General features: G+C 48.0%; 2 protein-coding genes across 3 annotated transcripts in view; both read right to left on the minus strand.

Annotated features, from left to right (window-relative positions):
- Positions 1 to 2,708, minus strand: part of GCNA (germ cell nuclear acidic peptidase) — a 51,740-nt gene extending 49,032 nt beyond the window's left edge. Inside the window, exons 1-2 of the mRNA XM_045031176.1 lie at positions 2,579 to 2,708; positions 2,163 to 2,325 (exon numbers count right to left, since the gene is read on the minus strand). Coding sequence (XP_044887111.1) covers positions 2,163 to 2,325; positions 2,579 to 2,608 — 193 coding nt within the window. The 5' untranslated portion in view covers positions 2,609 to 2,708. The remainder of the gene's footprint in view (positions 1 to 2,162; positions 2,326 to 2,578) is intronic.
- A 1,545-nt stretch (positions 2,709 to 4,253) lies between these two features.
- Positions 4,254 to 21,142, minus strand: part of OGT (O-linked N-acetylglucosamine (GlcNAc) transferase) — an 83,210-nt gene continuing 66,321 nt past the window's right edge. For both annotated transcript variants that reach the window (XM_045031174.1, XM_045031175.1), the window contains exons 19-22: positions 11,089 to 11,241; positions 7,819 to 8,071; positions 6,649 to 6,772; positions 4,254 to 5,294 (exon numbers count right to left, since the gene is read on the minus strand). In XM_045031174.1, the coding sequence (XP_044887109.1) occupies positions 5,120 to 5,294; positions 6,649 to 6,772; positions 7,819 to 8,071; positions 11,089 to 11,241 (705 nt within the window). In that variant the 3' untranslated portion in view covers positions 4,254 to 5,119. The remainder of the gene's footprint in view (positions 5,295 to 6,648; positions 6,773 to 7,818; positions 8,072 to 11,088; positions 11,242 to 21,142) is intronic.

The following is a 21,142-nucleotide window of genomic DNA, read 5'->3' on the forward strand; positions in this document are numbered from 1 at the left end:
ACTAGATACACTAAAGAATTACTGTATGACAGAATCAGACAGCTCTGAATTTCCTTGAAGCTGCAGTCTTTGGCAGATGACTTGAATTCCATGAGTGGAAATATGTAGATGTTCCCCATAATGTGTGTTCTCTTCCCTTTATCTCTGTGTCACTTACTTAGGCCCTGATCCTGCAGACAGCGACATAACATCAGTATGCTACATAAGTGAGTAGTCACATTAAATTTGTTCGGACTATTCATGTAGCAATACTAGGAACTTCGACTGCTAACTCTTCCAAAGTAGACTCTTGTCATTATTATGGCTGCAAAGTACATTGCACTTTTTGGTGGCTCTGTTTGAATAAAACAAATAAAATATTTAAAACAGTTAAGGATGCTCAAACTGAATATTGCACCATACAGCCATAATAGTGCCAGTAAATCTTTAGTTAAGTCCTCAGCCATCCTTTGCAACCTATAGCCATTCTATTAATTTCAGATTTTTATAACTGTCCCATCACAGAGTATGAGGTCTCATTTCGCTTAACTGTGATTTTGCCTCTCCACATTACTTCACCCACCCCAAACATACTACTTCTCCTCCACCTCCACTTAGTAAGTGCAACTTTTAACTGACTACATGAAGTAGATAGAAACTGATGTTTTCTAATTGTTCAGAATATTGAATTAGCATGATGTTGCATTAGAAGGCAAAGCTTTTTAGTAGATGTTAGTGTTGTGTTTGATAGACGGAATTTAAGAGGAAATAATTTTTTGTAGTCTCTCTTTTACGTTTGTAACATTGTTATTTAGGTGCTGCAAGTGCAGCAAAGTGTTTTGATGTACACAGTTGGAATGGAAATGTGCAGAGGTTGCCCTGATATTAAGTCATTTTTCTACAGTACCTCTCTCACTACACTATTTAAAATAAAATGCCATACAGTAGAACCTCAGTGTTACTAACACCAGAGTTACAAACTGATCAGTCAACTACACACCTCATTTGGAACTGCAAGTATGCAATGAGTCAACAGAGGAGACCCCCCCCACCCCCCCCCCCCCCCACAAAAAGAAGCAAATACAGTATAGTGTTAAATGTAAACCACTAAAAAAAATTAAGGGAAAGCAGCACTGTCCTGCATAGTAAAGTTTCAAAGTAGTAGCAAGTCAATGTTTAGTTGTAAACTTCTGAAAGAACAACCATAACACTTTATTCAGGTTACAAATAACCTCCATTTCTGAGATGTTCTTAACTTGGAGGTTCTTCTGTACTTGCATGTGTGCTTATTGTATGGCATAGGATGTCAGTTATACAATTAAGACACATTGATCTTTTTGGTGTGTATAATACAATTGCTTACTGTTAAGTTTGTCATTGAAAAATTGAATGTTAATAGTCATGTAGATTTTTTGTTTGGAAACATGAACTTTAAAAGGTATTCTATTTTTATATAGGTTTAACTAAAGGCACCTAGACAGACCTTCCCCCAAACCCTTAGAAAATGTGGCACCTTGAAGACTAACAGGTTTATTTGGGCATAAGCTTTCGTGGGTAAAAAAACCGCACTTCTTCAGATGAAGTGAGGTTTTTTTACCCATGAAAGCTTATGCCCAAATAAATCTGTTAGTCTTTAAGGTGCCAACAGACTCCTTGTTGTTTTTGTGGATATAGACTAACACAACTATCCCCTGATACTTAGAAAATGTGTACACTGCTATGGAAAACTACAAATAGAACATAGGTATGTTTTATTTTGCTTCTTTACAAAAAGGTCTAAAAAGTTTTACTGTATATATGCATGTGTTTTAAAACATGCCTTCAGATTTTCTCCTTCAGACAGAATTTACATCACTACCTGAGATAGTTATCATGTACAGCTTTTAAAGTCTTCCCTCAGTCCAACTCTCTAATTGAATCATTTATCGTGTACAGAGCTGGTGTTTGCATGATAAATCTACACAACAAAATAGGAACACTACAGCATTAATGGTTTGGACTCGCAATAAATCCCAGATCTTCTCCTACCTTTCAGGCTGCCCTCCCCCATGTTCCAGCTGTCACTCATATGAGTTTCCTCTCCAACACATTGGTCCCTCCCACCCCAACACCTAATCTCTTGCCCTCACTTCCCTCACAACTTGGCAGAGTATAGGAAACATTAATCCTGCACATTCACCTACTTTGTGCAGTCCCGTGTGGGGGGTTCCTTGTCCCCAACCAGGTGTTGCCTTGTCTGTCATGCTCTGCGTCGGAGGACAAGAGCGACAGTCTCTGTACAGAGGCCCCATCAGGCCCAAGGTTGGAAACCGGAGGGATGCTGACCAAGGGTCTGGGGGCTCCCAGCTGAAAGGGGAAAACAACGGAGAATGACCTCGCCCTAAAGCGAGCCCAGCTGCTTCTCAGGCCCCCACAGGGCCAGGGCCAGGGCCCGGGCCCGGCTCCCGCCCCCACTAACTCCCTCACGAGGGCCCGGCTCGCGCCCTTCCCCCCGCGATTCCCCGGCAGGGCCCGTCTCCGGCTCGCGCCCGCGTCCCTCCCCCACTGGGTCCGGCCCGCGCCTCCCCTCCACAGCCCCTCACCCCCACAAGTCTCTCACCCGGACGCGCTGCCTGGGCCCCCGCGCCATCCTCGCGTGGAACCCGCCGCTGCTACGTTCAAACCTCCCGCCCGCCCCTCACTGCAGCGCCGCCACGTCCGGGGCGGTACTTAACCCTGCCGGTCTGGGTGCGCATGCGCGCGGGGGAGCCCGAACGGCACTTCGAATCGCAGCGGCCCGCGCCCGCCCCCGCATGAGCCCAGTGGGCGCGGCTGCTGCCAGCGAGGGAACCGCCCCCCGGCGCCGGCTCCAGGGGCCTTTGGCCTCCCTCCCCCGACCGCGTGGAGACCCATGAGCGCCCCCGCCCCCGCCCCGCCGCGGAGAAGCGCTCCCGCTGGCGCCAAAGATTATGACAAAAACACGTGGTTTGCAGTGATCTTTAGTTGTAGTCATAAGATGTCTTTTTATTAGGCAGTTAGCTGGAAACAAAAGCCTGTTACAATAAGCAAAGCAGCAGTGAAAGCAGCAAGGTCCCACGCCAGGAACAAAGCTCAACGGGCACCCTTCAGCAGTCTCACCTATGCAGAGCACGCCACTGCTGAAAGTTGAGTGGTTTAGTGCAGCTTTGTTTCAGGTGTAGTAACTTGCAGCATCAATTCTTAAGGTGCTACCATCTTTTCATTTTTACGGGTTGAAACTAGGTAGTTTCAATTGTCCAGAGCTATAAGGCTGGGCTTTTAAAGAGTGCAATTTATAAATGTGCATGCTGGTTAGGGAGGGGGGTGTAACCACAGTTGGCCTAGGCTGTCTTTTAGTGGAGCAACTTTCTGTTAATGAAAGAGATAAGCTTACATAGCACTGCTCTTCAGGGAGAAAGGTCTTACCACCTGCATATCTACACAGCAACAAAACAGCCCCAACAGGCTAGCAACAGGTTCTTCAGTGCTATGTCAACATACCCTCTAACTTCAAAAGTTTCTCTCTCTCACCCCCAGAAGTTGGTCCAATAAAAGGTATCTTTCCCCCCTTTTCATTTCTGGTTAGAAAATGACGCAAGATTTCTTGCTCGGGTATTAGCACCTGGTAATCTACCAGCAAACTAAGGCATCCTATACTAAGCATTCATCACCTAGGCTACATTCAAAAGCATCAACTAAGACTTAGATAAAAAGTGCATCAAAAGCAGCACTTTGAACACAGTTCTCTGTTGCTGCACTAGAAGACAAATTGTTACCTGTTACTGAATAGATGTGTGTAGCACACTTAGCAAGACTGACACTGGTTTGTTTTAAACTGCAGTCCATGACCCTCTGCACAGATTTAAGAACAAAATTACTTACGGTAATTCATGCTTGTTCAATACAAAACTCAGCATCAGAGTTTACATACAGCCCATGGCCTCCAAGTTACCACATATCAGTGAGATAAAAGATGACACCCCCACATTAAGAAAAAAGCCTTTCTGGGTGGTCCTTAAATACTGCAATAATTAATTATATATATAACTGCCCACTTGAGAGCTTTTCAGAGTTGGAATACTTTAAAAAAAAAAAACAATATACTTGATGCAGATGTTTAGTAGATGAAAAAATCTATACTTACCTGGGATTTCATTTCTGCTGAAATGAATAGAACTATTTAAAAGCCAAGCTATGGAAAGGAAGGTAAAAGGCCAGCAGCCCAGAACATTGTTTTGACAGCAGCACAGAAAGGGGTAGTAAAGGCGAAACGCTGGTCAAATGGGTCAAACTGGGCAAACCAGAGCTTTATTTTAAAAAAGTCCTTGCTACAGTACATAGGACTGTGCCTCTGTACATAATTAACAATAATTCCTGAAGGATTTGTATTTGGCACCAGTTTGTTTATTTCAAAACAGTTCAGGGGCATTAATTTTAAACCAATTTTGTTTTTCAACAGAATAGGAGCTGTCATCATGAAGCCAATTAGCGGAGATACAGGAGAATCTTTTTTTTTTTTTTTTTTTAAACCAAGCACTGAGTTCTCATCTAAATCAACACAGTACAGAAAGTTCCAAAACAGAGGTCAAACATTAAAAGGCTGATATAGGCTCAAGTGGTTTATAAAACCTGTAAAAAAGACTACACCAGCAAATATGCCCTTTCAATCTGCACAGTTAAGAAGTTAATGCAGGGAGCAACACTCACTAGTTGGAAATCATGTCATGGAAGAATCGCACATATACCAACAGGAACACCTGAAATCAAACATTAAAAAGCTCCAATTCCCAATCCACATAAGAGAGAAATTCATAGGAAGATTGAATCAATCCATGAAATCACAATTGGATGGACAGTTCACACTTTCCCCATCAAGCAGCAGGCCTTGCAAACATACAGCACATGTGCACAACTCAATCTTTTTCAAACTCCTTATGGAATAGAAAGTTCCCAATCTCTACAGCCTGCCTCTCCCTATTATGCACGAAGTATGTCTGTCTGTGCTCTTAAATCACCATCATGTATCACTTCAGTCACAGAGTACCAGGCAGATTAAGTAGAAATGCACTGTCTTTAGCTCCCATCTCCTTTGCAGAGGAGTTTGAGAGGCTCAATTCTGGGAGAGTCGTGTGGGCAGAGTCCTTCATGCAGATTCATTGCTCTCTATTGGCTTAACCATATGGTCTGGTTTGTTGCCAGCAGCGTAGTGATCCCACATCTGAAGGTAAAGCCGCTCCAGTTCCATTGTGTACTGTTTGGTGTTGAACAAAGGACTTGATATTCTCTGCTTCCAGACTTTACTACGAATTTTCTTCAGGCTACACAAAGAATTAACAGCAAGCAATCAGATGAGAAGCAGAAACAGGAACAAATGGTTATTGTGATCTATTACCTCAATTAACCCAGAACTCTCAACACACCATTACTTCAGCAAATCCCTTTATTGTCATCCCCCTACCCAAAATCCACATTGTTGCTCCTTCCCCAATGTGGAACTGTCAACTTCACCAAAACTCAACTTTTTCATTGTGGGTGAAAATGCTATGGACATTTGTGTTAGTACTGCTACACGCTAATTAACCAGACCCATCAACCCTTCGATACAGCCCCAACTGCAAGTGCCCCTTTATTTCAGCCTAGGTTTTTCTTTCTGAAAGGAAAGTGAAAATGCATTTTGTTTGCGTTTACTTTCTGCAGAAGGTTCAATATATCAGCATTCCTATCTCCCTCCCAGCAGGCCTGAGTTCTAATTCCAGCTCTGCCAATGTCTCAATGTGATATCCTGCACATGATGCTCAATCTGTCTCTATATCTGTAAAGTTACAATTACTTTGTGGGGAATATGTTGAGGGTTCCTCAGTCCTGGGAGGGGTAAGTTAACGATTGTGAACATGTAAAGCGCCAAGTATTTTTAGGGAGGACAAGTGCATACTTTGGGCATTTCATGATACTCACCCATTTGAACATTCCACACCCCATTCTAGTATAGTTCCCTCCCACATCTGCCTTCCTAGCTCCTATTATGGCTATTTAAAGAGCTTAACCCTCCCTGAGAAGGCAGCCTGTCTCTCACACCCCACCCACTATCTTCAGCATGGAGTCCTGGATCTGTGCAAGAATCCTCCCCACACTTGGCCTCCAACTCTGACCTCTGTTGAAGGCATATAATGGTCCCTTCTGCTGCTTCAGGGTATGAGAATACTAGATCCCCAACAGAGTAGTTTTTCACCCCAGATGGGACTTGAAGCCACAATCTCTGGTTTAGAAAGCCAATGCCTTATCCATTAGGTCACTGGGGCCCTTCCCGCCAAGAGAGTAGGCAGGCAGCTAAACCAGAGATGAGGAGAGGAGGTAATTCCCTCAGGACACATTGCAGATATGAATTCTAGCCCAGTAACTCATTCCAATGAGCACAGACCTTACTTCCTCATCAGCAAAGTAGTTTAGTGGCTATTTCAAAACCCTGGAGGTCAGTCAGCTCCCAAGGTAACCAACAAGGTAACTTCATCAGTCAACGTAAGTTCAATAGAATGAAAATAATGACATGCCTCACTGCTTATAGCCATATATATTTATGTTTATTCCATTTTGCTTCCTAACACACACTATCCCCAATAATGGTGCCTTACTGTTCTAGATCTTTATTTCATCCTCCAAACTAGATGTACTTACTATTCTAGATCCGTTCCCAGTTTCACAGCAATATCTTCATATTCTTGTCTACTCTTAGCAATAAGTTCAAGACAACCAAGGCAAGTAAGCTGGGAGGCAGCAACCCGTGATGCAAGAGTTTCCCCTGTAAAAAGAGAAAAGAAAGTGATAACCAATATGCCTTCTTGATGCTTTACAATTTACTTAATTTTTTTTCTCCTGCCTGAGAAAACACACAAGGGGAGGTTGCTAGACTATTTGTTCTGGAAAGCCTGCCCACTAGCTAGAACTGGGATGCACTTAATTTCTTTATTATCCATGACAGAAGTGGGCAAACTACAGCCCGTGGGCCACATCCGGCCCACGGGACCGTCCTGCCCAGCCCTTGAGCTCCCGGCTGGGGAGGCTAGCCTGTGGCCCCTCCCCCGCAGCCACGCCACCAGCGCTCTGGGCAGCAGGGTTGCATGCTTCTGCCGAGCAGCATGACAGTGTGTCTGGCTTCAGCCAGGCGGCATGGCTGCCAGACATGCTGCTCTGAGCGACACAGTAAGGGGGCGGTGGCCGGGTAAGGGGTGGGGGGTCCCAGGAAACAGGATACGGTTGAATGGGGTGGAGGTTCTGGGGGCAGTCGTGGTTGGATAAGCATGAGAATCCCGGTGGGCCTGGCAGGGGTGTGGATAGGGGTCAGAGCAGTCAGGAGACTGGGAGCAGAGCGGTTGGCTAGGGGGTGGGGTCCCGAGGGTGGTCTTGAGAGGGGGCGGGTAGGGGACAACAAGCAGGGGGGGTTGGATGGTGGAGGCTTCTGAGGGGGGAAAGTGGGTGGGGGCCAGGCTGTTTGGGGAGGCACAGCCTTCCCTACCCAGCCCTCCATACAGTTTTGCAACCCTGATGTACCTATCAGGCCAAAAAGTTTCCCCACCCCTGATCTATGAACTCTTCACACTAGATAGTTACATATACAAGATAAAAATAAAAACAAGAATTGAAGGTCTATAACAATTACATTCAATATGAATTTTTCAGAGTAGCAGCCGTGTTAGTCTGTATCCGTAAAAAGAACAGGAGTACTTGTGGCACCTTAGAGATAATAATAATAGAAATAAATGTGTTAGTCTCTAAGGTGCCACAAGTACTCCTATTCAATATGAATTGTCACCATATGGCTACAATCTTGTTTCCCTGAGACATTACCTGGCATAGTAACCATGGGAGTTCCAGCCCAGAGTACATCCATCCCAGTAGTGTGCCCATTACAAAGTGGAGTATCTAGACAAACATCAGCCAACTGGCCCCTCCGCACATGTTCCTCTTTGGGGGCAACAGGAGAGAAGATGATTCGGTTCTGGGGAAGGCCCATGTTCTGTGCATATTGTTGAATATTGGGTTCTCCTACAGCTGGGAAACGCAACAGCCACAATACGCTGTTTGGAACTCGCTTCAGAATCTACAACCAAACCAGGAAGAAAATAAAGGGTGACTGTGTAAAAAACAACATTCAGAAGCATCACCCTCCTGGACAGATCAGAACAAGCAAATAGTGTGAATAGTGAAATCACAGAAATGTATGACTGGAAGGGACATAGATAGGTCATTTAATCCAGTTCTCTGCACTGAGGCAGGTCTAAGTACTATCTAGATTATCCCTGACAGGTGTTTGTTTAACCTGTTCCTAAAAGCCTCCAATGATTCCACAACCTCTCTAGGTAATTTGTTCCGGTGCTTAACTACCCTGATGGTTAGGAAGTTTTTCCTAACATCTAACCTAAATCTCCCTTGCTGCAATTTAAGCCCATTGCTTCTTGTCCAGTCCTCAGTGGTTAAGGAGAACTATTTATCACGCTCCTCTTTATAACAACCTTTTATGTACTTGAAGACTTAGGTCCCCTCTCAGTATTATATTCTCCAGATTGAAAAAATTGAGTTTCTTTAATCTTGCTTTGTAGGCCATGTTTTCTAGACCTTTAATCCTTTTTGTTGCTCTCCCTCTTGACTTCTCTACATCTTTCCCCAACTGTGGTACCCAGAACTGCACACAGTACTCCAGCTGAGGCCTTATCAATCAGTGCTGTCTTGTCTTGCTTACAGCACTCCCGCTAATACATCCCAGAATGACGTTTGCTTGTTTTGAATCAACAATGTAATACTGTTGCAAAACAAGCAAACAACACTGTGGGATCTATTAGCAGGAGTGCTGTAAGCAAGACAGAAGATGTAATTCTTCCACTCTACTCAGCACTGATTGATAAGGCCTTAGCTGGAGTACTGTGTGCAGTTCTTTCCCCAACTGTGGTTATTAGATGTTGACAAACTGGAGCAGCGGTTCTCAAACTGTGGGCTGGGAACCCAAAGTGGGTGGCAACCCCATTTCAGTGGGGTGTCCTGGGTTGGCAACAGACTTGCTGGGGACAGGGGTTGAAGCCGAAGCCCCAGGGATTCACGCCCTTCCTTCCTCACCCCCATCCTCCGTTGGCAGGTCTTGGGCCTCGGCTCAGGCTTCAGTCCCCAATCCCCCCTCCCAGGTCATGTAGTAATTTTTGTTATTAGAAGGGGGTCACAGTGTAATACATTTTGAGAACTGCAGAATTAGAGGAAGTCAAGAGAGAGAAAAAGGACTAAAGGTCTAGAAAACGTGTCCTACAAGGAAAGACTGAAAAAAACTGGATTTGTGAAATGCCTCACTTTCAAAGTGAAAGTGAAAGTCAGTCACACAATGCGTCAAACAGTAAGTGCAAGCTTCTGGGATATGACCTGAAGAGCAGAGTGGATACAGCATGCACCTCTCATTTTGCTTTTGTACCACAGTTTAGGTGAAAGTCATGTTTGCAAATGGCAGCAAAAAGGGTGTGTACCCACAGCAGATGAAATGACGAGGTGAATTTAGCATTGATGAAAATGCTGGAGTCACAGCCTTGGAGATTGAAGATTCCAATTTATTTACAGGGAGCACTATGCAGTAGTGAATAAGAACAGCCATACTAGGTCAGACCAAAGGTCCATCTAGCCCAGCATTGTGTCTTCTGACAGTGGCCAATCCCAAGTGCCCCAGAAGGAATGAACAGAACAGGTAATCACCAAGTGATCCATCCCCTGTCGCCCATTCCCAGCTTCTGGCAAACAGAGGCTAGGGACCCATCCCTGCCCATCCTGGCTAACAGCCATTGATAGACCTATTCTCCATGAATTTATCTAATTCATTTTTGAACCATTATAGTCTTGGCCTTCACAACATCCTCTGGCAAGGAGTTCCACAGGTTCACTGTGCATTGTGTGAAAAAATACTTCCTTGTGTTTGTTTTAAACCTGCTGCCTATTAATTTCATTTGGTGACCCCTAGTTTTTGTGTTATGAGGAATAAATAAACTTCCTTATTGACCTTCTCCACACCAGTCATGATTTTATAGACCACTATCATATTCCCCCCTTAGTCATCTCTTTTCCAAGCTGAAAAGTCCCAGCCTTATTAATCTCTCGTCATACAGCTGTTCCATGCCCTTAATCATTTTTGTTGCTCTTTTCTGAACCTTTTCCAATTCCAATATATCTTTTTTGAGAATGGGCAACCACATCTGCATACAGTATTCAAGATGTGGGTGTACCATGGATTTATATAAAGGCAGAAAATATCATATTGCCCCATTATCTATCCTTTAATGATTCCCAACATTCTGTTCGCTTTTTTGACTGCCGCTACACATTGAGTGGATGTTTTCAGAGAACTATCCAAAATGACTCCAAGATCTCTTTCTTGACTGGTAACAGCTAATTTAGATCCCATCATTTTATACGTATAGTTGGGATTATGTTTTCCAATGTGCATTACTTTGCATTTAACAACAGTGCAAAGCTTCCTTACAGTGCCTCATCAGTACGCCTCAACATAAGAACAGCCATACTGGGTCAGACCAAGGGCCCAGTATCCTGTCTTCTGACAGTTGCCAATCCCAGGTGCGTCAGAGGGAATGAACAGAACGGGTAATCATCAAGTGATCCATTCCCTGTCACTCTGACCTGAAGTGAGATGTTCAGCCTCTGTACCCATCTAATGGTTGACTTGTCAGGTAAGAGCACAGATAATGGTGCAAATAAGGGCCAGTTGTAGTGGTGTAAATTGGACAGGACTAAACAGCTTATTACACACTGACTATGAAAAAGCTGTCAGAAGGGTAACAATTTTCACTCAACTCCCAACTCGGATCCGATTTATAATGGGACCTAAAGAGATTCCAAATCCCATTATTATCCAATCCCTTATTCTGGAGAGTGTTGTAAGGATTCAAAAAGGTTCATGCCAAATAAATATTCTCAACAAACCAGGCAAGGAAACTGAAGTCTTTCCCTACCTGAATAGGGGCAATTTAAGTTAAAGATCTGTTGCTCATTTTAAAACCATTCCTGTAAACAAGACAGCAGTCAAATTATGGAGATCTGATCTGAGACTTAGTAGCAAACATAACTACTCACGTTAGCCCACATCTGTAAAGTGGAAGGGTCAATCTTATATAGCTGGTTAAAGTTACAGTACACAACAGCATCCTCTGGTAACCCATACTGAGAGCGGGTGGTAACAATGATGGTACGTGGAACCTCTTCTCCAGTTGCTGCCTTGTTGTTAATCTAGGAAGAATATAAGAAAGTTCAACTATACACTAATTTAGAGCACTGAAACTCAGACCACAAGGTACCTAATGAAATAATCCAGTAAAGTGTTTAATAGCATGAATTCTTACCTGAAGAGTTGATTCAAGTTATGTCAAATAAGAAAAAAGGAAAGTTACTCATTAGTAACCAAAATACATTGAGAGGATAGCTGCACGTTCACACACTTGGAATGTATTAATGGTGCAACTTGGATTAGTGGAACCTTCTAGGAACAAAACCTACTGGAGCACTTGCACACTTCCTGCCCTTCCCCTCACAGCTCTAAACATCTGGTGGACAAAGCTATAAAGGAGGCATGGCATGCTGACTGTCTCAGGCCATGGCTACACTTGCAAATTTGCAGCACTGCAGCAGGGTGTGAAAACACACCCTCTCCAGCGCTGCAAATTGCGGTGCTGCAAAGCGCCAGTGTGGTCAAAGCCCCAGCGCTGGGAGCACGGCTCCCAGCGCTGTACGTTATTCCCCACAGGGAGGTGGAGTACGGACAGCGCTGGGAGAGCTCTCTCCCAGCGCTGGCGCTTTGACTACACTTAGCGCTTCAAAGCGCTGCCACGGCAGCGCTTTGAAGTGCAAGTGTAGCCATAGCCTCAGTTTCTTCTAACACCACCTCCTCCTCCTGTCTCAAGTTGAAAGTACGACCGAGGAAAAAGGAAAGTGTGCAGAGGTCTGTCTGTTACAGCTGTCCCCCTGCTGCACATTTTTTTCCCCTCTCCTTTCTGGTTGTTCTGTGTCCACCCCTCCCGGCCTTGGGCTAACAAAAGTCACAGCCTGGCCCTGCTGTTCATGGAAATGACTTGTGCAGACCAACTGGAGCCATTGCTCTGCTTGGGGGGGGGGGGGGGGGGGCGGGCTTTTGACTCCTTTGTTCAGACCTGGGCTCGGTGTAGAGGTGCTCTGCCCAAGTATGCAAGACCTAATATGGCCAAATAGCTGAGCATATGAGTCATGCCTGTGGCTTAAAACTTGCTCAGACATGTCTGTGCCCACCTGAAGTCTCCTCTCCTCCCCTCTAACAAGGGGAACCAATCAAAGTTACTGGCGGGAAACTGCCTAAGTTTGCCTTTATAAGCAGACATTTTCTGATCAGACCTTAGAAAAGATTCCTGCGTTGCTGCCTGGTCTGATCAGCCAGATGTTCTGGGGGGTCCTTTCTCCGCTCTCGTTTTATTTTTGAGCGTACCCCCGTTTTTAAACTCCCCTCCCACAAAAAGACGGTTACTCACCGTTGTAACTGTTGTTCTTGGAGATGTGTTGCTCCTATCCATTCCATTTAGGTGTGCGCGCGCTGCGTGCACGCTCGTCGGAAGATTTTTACCCTAGCAACACTCGGTGGGTCGGCTGGACGCCCCCTGGAGTGGCGCCGCTATAGCGCTAGATATATACCCCAGCCAACCCGTCCGCTCCTCAGTTCCTTCTTGCCGGCTATTCTGACAGTGGGGAAGGAGGGCGGGTCTGGAATGGATAGGAGCAACACATCTCGAAGAACAACAGTTACAACGGTGAGTAACCGTCTTTTCTTCTTCGAGTGATTGCTCCTATGCATTCCAGTTAGGTGATTCCCAAGCCTTACCTAGGCGGTGGGGTCGGAGTGAGACCTGGCAGAGTGTAAGACTGCTGAGCCAAAGGCGGCATCGTCTCTGGACTGTTGCACCAGTGCGTAGTGGGAAGCAAAGGTGTGACTTGATGACCAGGTCGCCTCTCGACAGATGTCCTGAATGGGGACATGGGCCAGGAAGGCGGCAGAAGAGGCTTGCACTTTTGTAGAGTGAGCGGAGAGATGACCAGCTGGAACCTGAGCGAGCTCGTAGCATGTCTTGATACATGACGTCACCCAGGCCGAAATCCGCTGAGAAGAGACCGGCATGCCCTTCATGCGATCTGCTACCGCCACAAAGCTGGGGCGAACGGCGGAAAGGCTTCGTCCGGACTATGTAAAAGGCGAGGGCCCTACGCACGTCAAGGCTGTGAAGCTGTTGTTCCCTACGGGATGCGTGCAGCTTCGGGAAGAAGACCGGAGGAATATGTCCTTGTTCACATGGAAAGCCGACACTACCTTAGGCAGGAAGGCGGGGTGTGGCCGAAGCTGCACTTTGATAGTGTATGGTGGGTCGGCCGTTAGGGCACGAAGCTCAGAGACTCGACTCGCCGAAGTAATCGTGACGAGGAAGGCCGTTTTCCAGGACAAGTAGAGAAGGGAACACGTGGCCAAGGGCTCAAAGGGGGCTCCCATAAGCTTGGCTAAGACCAAGTTCAAATCCCAGGTAGGAGTTGGGCGTCATACCGGAGGGTATAAGCGTTCTAGCCCCTTAAGAAAACGGGAAACCATATGATTGGAGAAGACGCCCCAATGCTGGGTCTAAAGGCGGAAATTGCCGCCAGGTGCACCTTCAAGGAGGAGACAGCGAGGCCTTGCTCCTTGAGGGACCAGAGATAGTCCAGGATCTTGGGAATAGGTCTGAGGAGAGGGTTGAGACCTTTCTGATTACTCCAGAGCGCAAAACGCTTCCACTTGGCGAGGTAAGTCGACCGAGTGGAAGGCTTCCTGCTCTCCAGCAGCACTGCAGCGGAACAGTCCCGCTCCGCTCGGGTTAGCCACGCAGGAGCCAAGCCGTCAGGTGGAGGGACTGCAGGTCCGGGTGGCGAAGCCTGCCGAAGTTCTGTGTTGTGAGGTCCGGCCATAACGGGAGGGGAATAGGATCCGCTGAGAGATCGAACAGCAGGGTGTACCAGTGCTATCTCGGCCACGCCGGAGCAATGAGAATGAGGCGGGCTCTGTCCCTCCGAGAGCTTGTGCAGGAACCGATGCACAAGGGGGAACGGAGGGAAGGCATACAGTAGGTGATCCGTCCACGGGAGGAGGAATGCGTCTGAGAGGGAGCCGTGGGAGCTGCCCTGGTAAGAGCAGAACAGATGGCATTTCCTGTTCTCTCTGGAGGCAAAAAGGTCTATTTGGGGAAAACCCCACCTCTGGAAAATTGTGTGGACCACATCTGGACGAATCGACCACTCGTGGGAGAGGAAAGACCTGCTGAGACAGTCTGCCAGCGTGTTCTGCACTCCTGGGAGAAATTATGCTACTATGTGTATAGAGTGGGCTATGCAAAAGTCCCACAGTTGTATCGCTTCCGTGCAAAGCAGGGAGGAACGTGCTCCGCCCTGCTTGTTGATGTAGAACATCGCTGTCGTGTTGTCTGTGAAGACGGACACGCAGCGACCTTGGAGGTGGGAGCGAAAAGTCTGACACGCCAAGCGAACCGCTCGCAGTTCCCTGACGTTGATGTGGAGGGTCAGCTCGCGGGGTGACCAGAGGCCCTGGGTGTGTAGGCCGCCGAGGTGCGCACCCCACCCCATGGCCGAGGAGTCCGTAGTCAGAGTGATGGAAGAGTGAGGGGGGCGGAACGGGACTCCAGCGGACACCACCCCTGGGTCCAACTACCAGTTGAGCGACTCGAGGGCCGACTTTGGGATCGTGACCACCGTGTCTATAGAATCCCTGTGCGGGCAGTAAACCGACGCCAACCAAGTTTGAAAGGTGCGAAGGCGGAGCTTCACGTATAGGGTCACGAAAGTGCACGCCGCCATGTGGCCTAGGAGGCTGAGGCAGGTGCGCACCGTTGTCATCGGGAAGGACTGCATGCTTTGGATGATGGCAGTCATGGACTGGTGCCGAGGCAGAGGGAGGCAGGCCCTGGCTAGATTGGAGTCCAGGACCGCGCCGATGAAGTCTATCCTCTGCGTTGGAGCCAAGGTAGACTTCTCGGCATTGATCATAAGGCCTAGGTGTTAAAATAGGCCTATGACCTCGGCCATTTGTTGCGCTACGAGCTGCTGGGACGTTCCGAGGAACAGCCAGTAGTCGAGATACGGGTACACATGTATTCGGCGACGGCGAAGGGCCGCGGCGACCACCGCCATGCACTTGGTGAAGACCCTCGGTGCTGTGGAAAGGCCGAAGGGGAGCACCGTAAACTGGTAGTGCGCACCGTTGACCACAAAGCGCAGGTAGCGTCAATGAGGAGGGTAAATCGTGATATGGAAATACGCGTCCTTCATGTCGAGGGCAGCAAACCAGTCTCCCGGATCCAGGGAGGGGATAATGGTCCCCAGGGTGACCATCCGGAACTTAAGCTTGACCAGAAATCTGTTGAGCTCTCGGAGGTCGAGGATTGGTCGCAGACCTCCCTTCGCCTTGGGGATTAGGAAATATCGGGAATAAAAACCCCTGCCCCGCATACCTTCCGGCACCTCCTCTATGGCACCCAAACTCAACAGAGTCTCGACCTCTTGCAAGAGGAATTGCTCGTGAGAGGGGTCCCTGAAGAGGGACGGGTAGGGTGAGTGGGAGGGAGGGGGCGAAACAAACTGGAGGCGGTAACCAGACTCCACCGTGCGAAGTACCCAGCTGTCGGATGTTATCTGGGACCAAGCCAGTAGGAACTGGGAGAGACGGTTGGAAAACAACGGGGAAGGATCCGGTAAAGAAACTGGTGGGCCGTCCTCGGCGTCCCATCAAAAGTTCTGTTTGGGACCTGAAGTAGGCTTCGAGGGCGGTTGGGACTGGTTTCCCTGATTACCCAACTGTCTGCGCCGGTTCACTCTGCCCTGGTGCCTGTTATCCGGCCGCGGTCTGGGCTGGTTGAACGGGTGGTACGGCTGCGGCGGGAAGGACCTCCTCTGGGTAACCGGCGTATGCATGCCCAGGGAGCGAATCCTGATTCGACCATCTTTAAGGGTCTGCAGCCTTGAGTCTGTCTTTTCAGAAAAGAGACCCTGGCCATCAAATGGCAAGTCCTGGATGGTGTGTTGGACCTCCGGCGGCAACGCGGAGGCCTGAAGCCACGAAATTCTCCTTATGGTCACTCCAGAGGCCAAAGTCCTGGCTCCCGAATCTGCAGAGTCCAGAGACGCTTGGAGGGCCGACCGGGTTCCACCCTCCTCAAGCAGGGACGCGAACTCAGGCCGGGAGTCGGATGGCACAAGCTCAGAGAACTTCAAGAGGGACACCAAGGTGTTATAGGTGTACCTGCTGAGGAGAGCCAGTTGGTTGGCGACTCTTAACTGGAGGCCACTGGCCGAATAGACCTTACGGCCCAAAAGGTCCATGCGCCGCGCTTCTTTGGATTTAGGCGCTGGCGCTTGCTGGCCGTGTCGCTCACGGTCGTTAACCGACTGGACCACCAAGGAGCATGGAGCTGGGTGCGTGTATAGGTACTCGTATCCCTTGGACGGGACCGAGTATTTTCTTTCCACCCCCCGAGTGGTCGGAGGGATGGAAGCTGGTGATTGCCAAACAGTGTCCGCATTCCGCTGGATAGTGCGGATAAAGGGCAGGGCTACACGAAGAGGTGCATCCGCTCCGATTATGTTGACGACAGGGTCGTCGTCTTCTGCCACCTCCTCAACTGGCAAATTTATGTTTTGGGCCACCCGTCGCAACAAGTGCTGATGGGCCCGAAGGTCAATCGGGGGAGGGCCCGAGGCAGACGCCCCTGCCACCGCCTCATCCGGGGAGGAAGAGGATGACAGGCCCGGGACCAGCGTGTCCTGCGGGGGTTCAGCGAGCTGCTGCGGGGCCTCCTCGGCGGGGGGATGCTCCGCATCCACGGATGTCAGCGGCCCCTCTACCACGGCTGTGGGAGTAGGTCTGCTGACCGTAGCTTCAGGAGTCCTGTGGTCGGATGTCCTGGAGCGCTGAGTGGAAAAGGGCACTCCTTGAGTCTCATGGTAGGCCCATGGAGTCCAGAAGCCTCATTGAGGAGGGTCCCTGGTCTTGCCCTTGAGGCTCGGTGCGCTGATCAGCTGCGCTGTCGGCCTGAGAGGAAACAGACGGCTGTCTCGAAGGCCATGGTGGTGCAGAGAGGCTGTGTGACTGCACCGTCGACACCGACGGTCTGTCCCTGAACGGTGCCGGGAATGAGACCAGCACCATCGACTGTGCCGGTGCCGGGAGGTCGACCGGGATCTCGAGTCCTGACAGTGGGAGCGGCTGCGGGAGGAACGGTACCGAGAGCCGGATCGGTGCCGAAAGTGCCTGTCAGGAGACCGGTACCGGGATCGTCTCCGCGAGTACGACCAGTACCGCACTGGAGAGCGGTACCGGGACTGCGAGCGGTGCCGAGATCTGGAGCGGCGTGAACGTGAACGTCTCCGGGACAGGGACCTGGAGTACCGTCTGTCCTGCCTGTCAGGGGAAGGAGGCCTCATTACAGCCGGCTTGCCCGCTGACTTAACAACCCGCACCGGCGGTGCCGGGGGTTGAGGATGCGTTGGCTCCGTCAACGCTATCAGCTCTCTCGCCGTCGAGAAGGTTTCAGGTGTCGACGGGAGAGCGAGCTTGACCGCGGTATGCACCGGGGAGCAAGGAGGTACCGGACTCGACGGCCCTTGCGTTGCCGGAGTCAACGGTACAGCACCCGGTAGATGCGCTGTCGGAGTCAGTGCCGGGGGCGCCGGTGCCGGAAGTTGGGCGAGAGGTCCTGAAGCAGAGACCTTGGAGGACGTCTGTGCAGCCTTACGTTTCCTCGAGGGAGAGAGGGAACGGTGCCGGGGGGCCGGTGCCGGCTGCTGTTTCGTCGTGGCCTCGGTACCGGAATGGCCAGGAACCGCTGGAGCGCTCCGCACCGAAGAGGTCTGTGGGGCGGCCGGTGTCGGCACCGCAGGGCTAAGTGCCGACTCCATCAGGAGCTGCTTCAAACGAAAGTCCCGCTCCTTTTTTGTCCTTGGCTTAAAGGACTTGCAAATGCAGCACTTATCTGCTAGATGAGACTCTCCTAAGCACCGCAGGCAGGAATCGTGGGGGTCTCCAATCGGCATTGGCCGCTGGCAGGCCGAGCACGGCTTAAATCCCGGTGCCTTGGGCATGAGCCCGCACCAGGTTGGGAAAAAGAAGGGCTTAGCCCCTCGATTTCCCCTAACTAACTAACACTAAGTACAACAAACTTTTTAAACTAATCTAACTATATTTTAAGAACTATATACAACAAGTATGAGAAAGCTAGGGCTGTGGAGGACAACTATGCACTCCACTGTTCCAACGACCGTCACGGGTGGTAAGAAGGAACTGAGGAGCGGACGGGTCGGCTGGGGTATATATCTAGTGCTATAGCGGCGCCACTCCAGGGGGCGCCCAGCCGACCCACCGAGTGTTGCTAGGGTAAAAATCTTCCGACGAGCGTGCACGCTGCGCGCGCACACCTAACTGGAATGCATAGGAGCAATCACTCGAAGAAGAACAACGAATTTTGCCTGGAGATCTCCTGATTATTGTGAGCGAATTGAGTCCTCTGATGCTGAAACTGCTGTGCCTGCTTCTGCCTTTGCTGCTTTCCCAGGGATTGGTAAGAACTCCCTCTTGCAGACTCCCCCTGTCCTGGCTGCTGGCTCTGTTTCCCCAGCAGACAGACCTAAGCTAACTCCGTGGTCTGTGCTGCTAGAAATAAACCTGTGCCACTGCCAAGCTGTGCCTCCCTGGATTCTATCCTGGGCAGCCCACTTACAGTTGTCCCACTGCTGCAGCCACACCCTTGGAGAACTACCCCTAGTATAAGGTGCACCCATTAGGTTAGGTTTAGCCTTTAGTCTAGATAAATTGTAATTTCATTTTGCATAGCTGTGGTTAAGTTAGGTTTAGCATTGTACTCTGTAAGTTAGGCTTAGAGAATTGTTGCATTGTGTTTTGTTACTTGCTAATTTGTGTAGTCTTGGTTAAGTTAGATCATAGAAAAGATTTTGCTGTGTTCTGTATGATTGTAATTAAGTCTGTCTTCTCACTGTCAGCCCCCCTCCCCTGAGCTTTCTCTGTGTCTCACTGAGTTTAAATCTCTAGCATAAAACCCCATTGGTTACTTTTTCCTCTCTGATACACCTCACATTCTACATTTACACCACTGAGACACATTTTTACCTAAAATTGTTTGTTATTTAACATATTTTTCCATAACTGTTAGTTGGTTATATGCTGCTATGACACACCCTTTACAATGAAAATTGTTAGCTACCTGTTACATTTATACTTCAGTGTTAATTGGCTACCCACTGTATTGTATCCTACTGTATTGTACCCCACTATTGAAACCCCCTTACTGTTCACCAAAAGAAACCCCTCCCCAATTGTCTACCTTAACAAACCCCATACCCCTCGCAAAAACAGGGAAAATTCAATAGTATTTTCTTAATAAAGTTGATTTTGCACCCCACCAGTGCAGTAATTGTCCCCCAAGATCCCCTACCTGCTGGCAGGGACAAGGTCATCTCAAGAGAGTGTCAATTATAGTTGAGTATATTTCATTTCTTCATGTGGCCTCAGCACATTCCCACACTCGTGTGTTTGACAAGTAGTACTCCTACCTCCATACAGTGGGATAAAGAGGTTCAGTTAAATAGAAATGGTAATACTGCCTGAAATTGTGCATCTGTTTTAGATGGCACAAACTAATATATTTTGTGAAAATATGAAAAGAGCATTAAGTGGCAGCTCTATGGATTAGATATATTCCCATATTAACAGAGGACGTTTCCATGGCCTCATTTCGTCAAGTCCAATTGGGACACTTCTGGGTGAAGAACAGGTATATCTTCTGGAAGGAAGGAGTATGATGAATTCACATTGCTATCTTGCAAAGTTTGAACATTCAGATCCAGAGGGAAAGGATGGTCTAGCAGTTAGAGCACTAGCCTAGGACTTGGGAGACCCAAATTCAATTCCTTGCTCTGTTAAAGATTTCCTGTGTGACCTGGGCAAGCCACTTACATCCCTCTCTGGGGTAAAAGAGGAGCTAAGAATAACTACATTGAAGAGCTAAGATACTACAGTGATGGGGGCCATATAAAAAACAAAAGAGGGAGACAGAGATAACATCTATATCTGGATAGCTGACAAGTAAAGGAGGCTGTTCCCTCAGCATCAGACACAGTAGCTGATCCAGACAAGAGACTTCTGATGGTTCCCTTTGTGGGTGCCTTTCTTCAGCCCTTTTAAATACAGGGCAATAACTTAGAGAAGGCTAATATGACCTCATGCCATATTAGGAAGGTGGTCTTGCAGTCTGAAATGTTGGAACAGAGTATTGATTACACTCTCTAGCTCCCCTGATCCAAGAAAAGATGTCAACCATGAGTGGTTTGATTCTGTATAAGTGTGGATTTGAGGAGTTTTCTATGAGTCATAACAATGGCTTAATTATATGAAAAGCCAAAATTCATAGTCTAACCTCCTACATCATAAAGACCATAGAATTTTCCCCAAAATAATTCCTTCTGAACTAGAGCATCTCTTTTAAAAAAAATCCTATCTTGATTTTAAAACAAATGGAGACTCCACCACAACTGTAGGTAAAACTGTTACACTGGATAATTACCCTTGCTGTTAAAAATTTACACCTTATTTTCCAGTCTGAATGTGTCTATCTTCAACTTCCAGACATTGGATTTTGCTATACGTTTGTCAGTTAGATCAAGGAATCCATGATCAAATATTTGTTCCTCACATAAATACTAAAAGACTCATGTTGCCCCTTAACCTTCTCTCTGTTGATATAAGCAGACTGAGTTCCTTGTGTCTTTCACTGTAAAGACATATTTTCTAAACTTTAATTATTCTCATGGTTCTTCTCTTAACCCTCGCTAATTTATCAACATCCATAATTCAAGAGGATACCGGAACTGGATGCAGTATTCCAGCAGTGCTCACACTGCAATTTGTGTCATCTGTAAACTATCAGTTATGATTTTGTGTTCTCTTCCAGGTCATTGATGAAAGTTTTAAACAGCAAGAATGGATCCCTGCAGGACCACTTTACAAAAGCAGCTGCTCGATGATGATCCCCCATTTACAATTACATTAAGAGCTATCAGTTAA

Source organism: Mauremys mutica, chromosome 9 (assembly GCF_020497125.1).
Source record: "Mauremys mutica isolate MM-2020 ecotype Southern chromosome 9, ASM2049712v1, whole genome shotgun sequence".
NCBI lineage: Eukaryota > Metazoa > Chordata > Testudines > Geoemydidae > Mauremys > Mauremys mutica.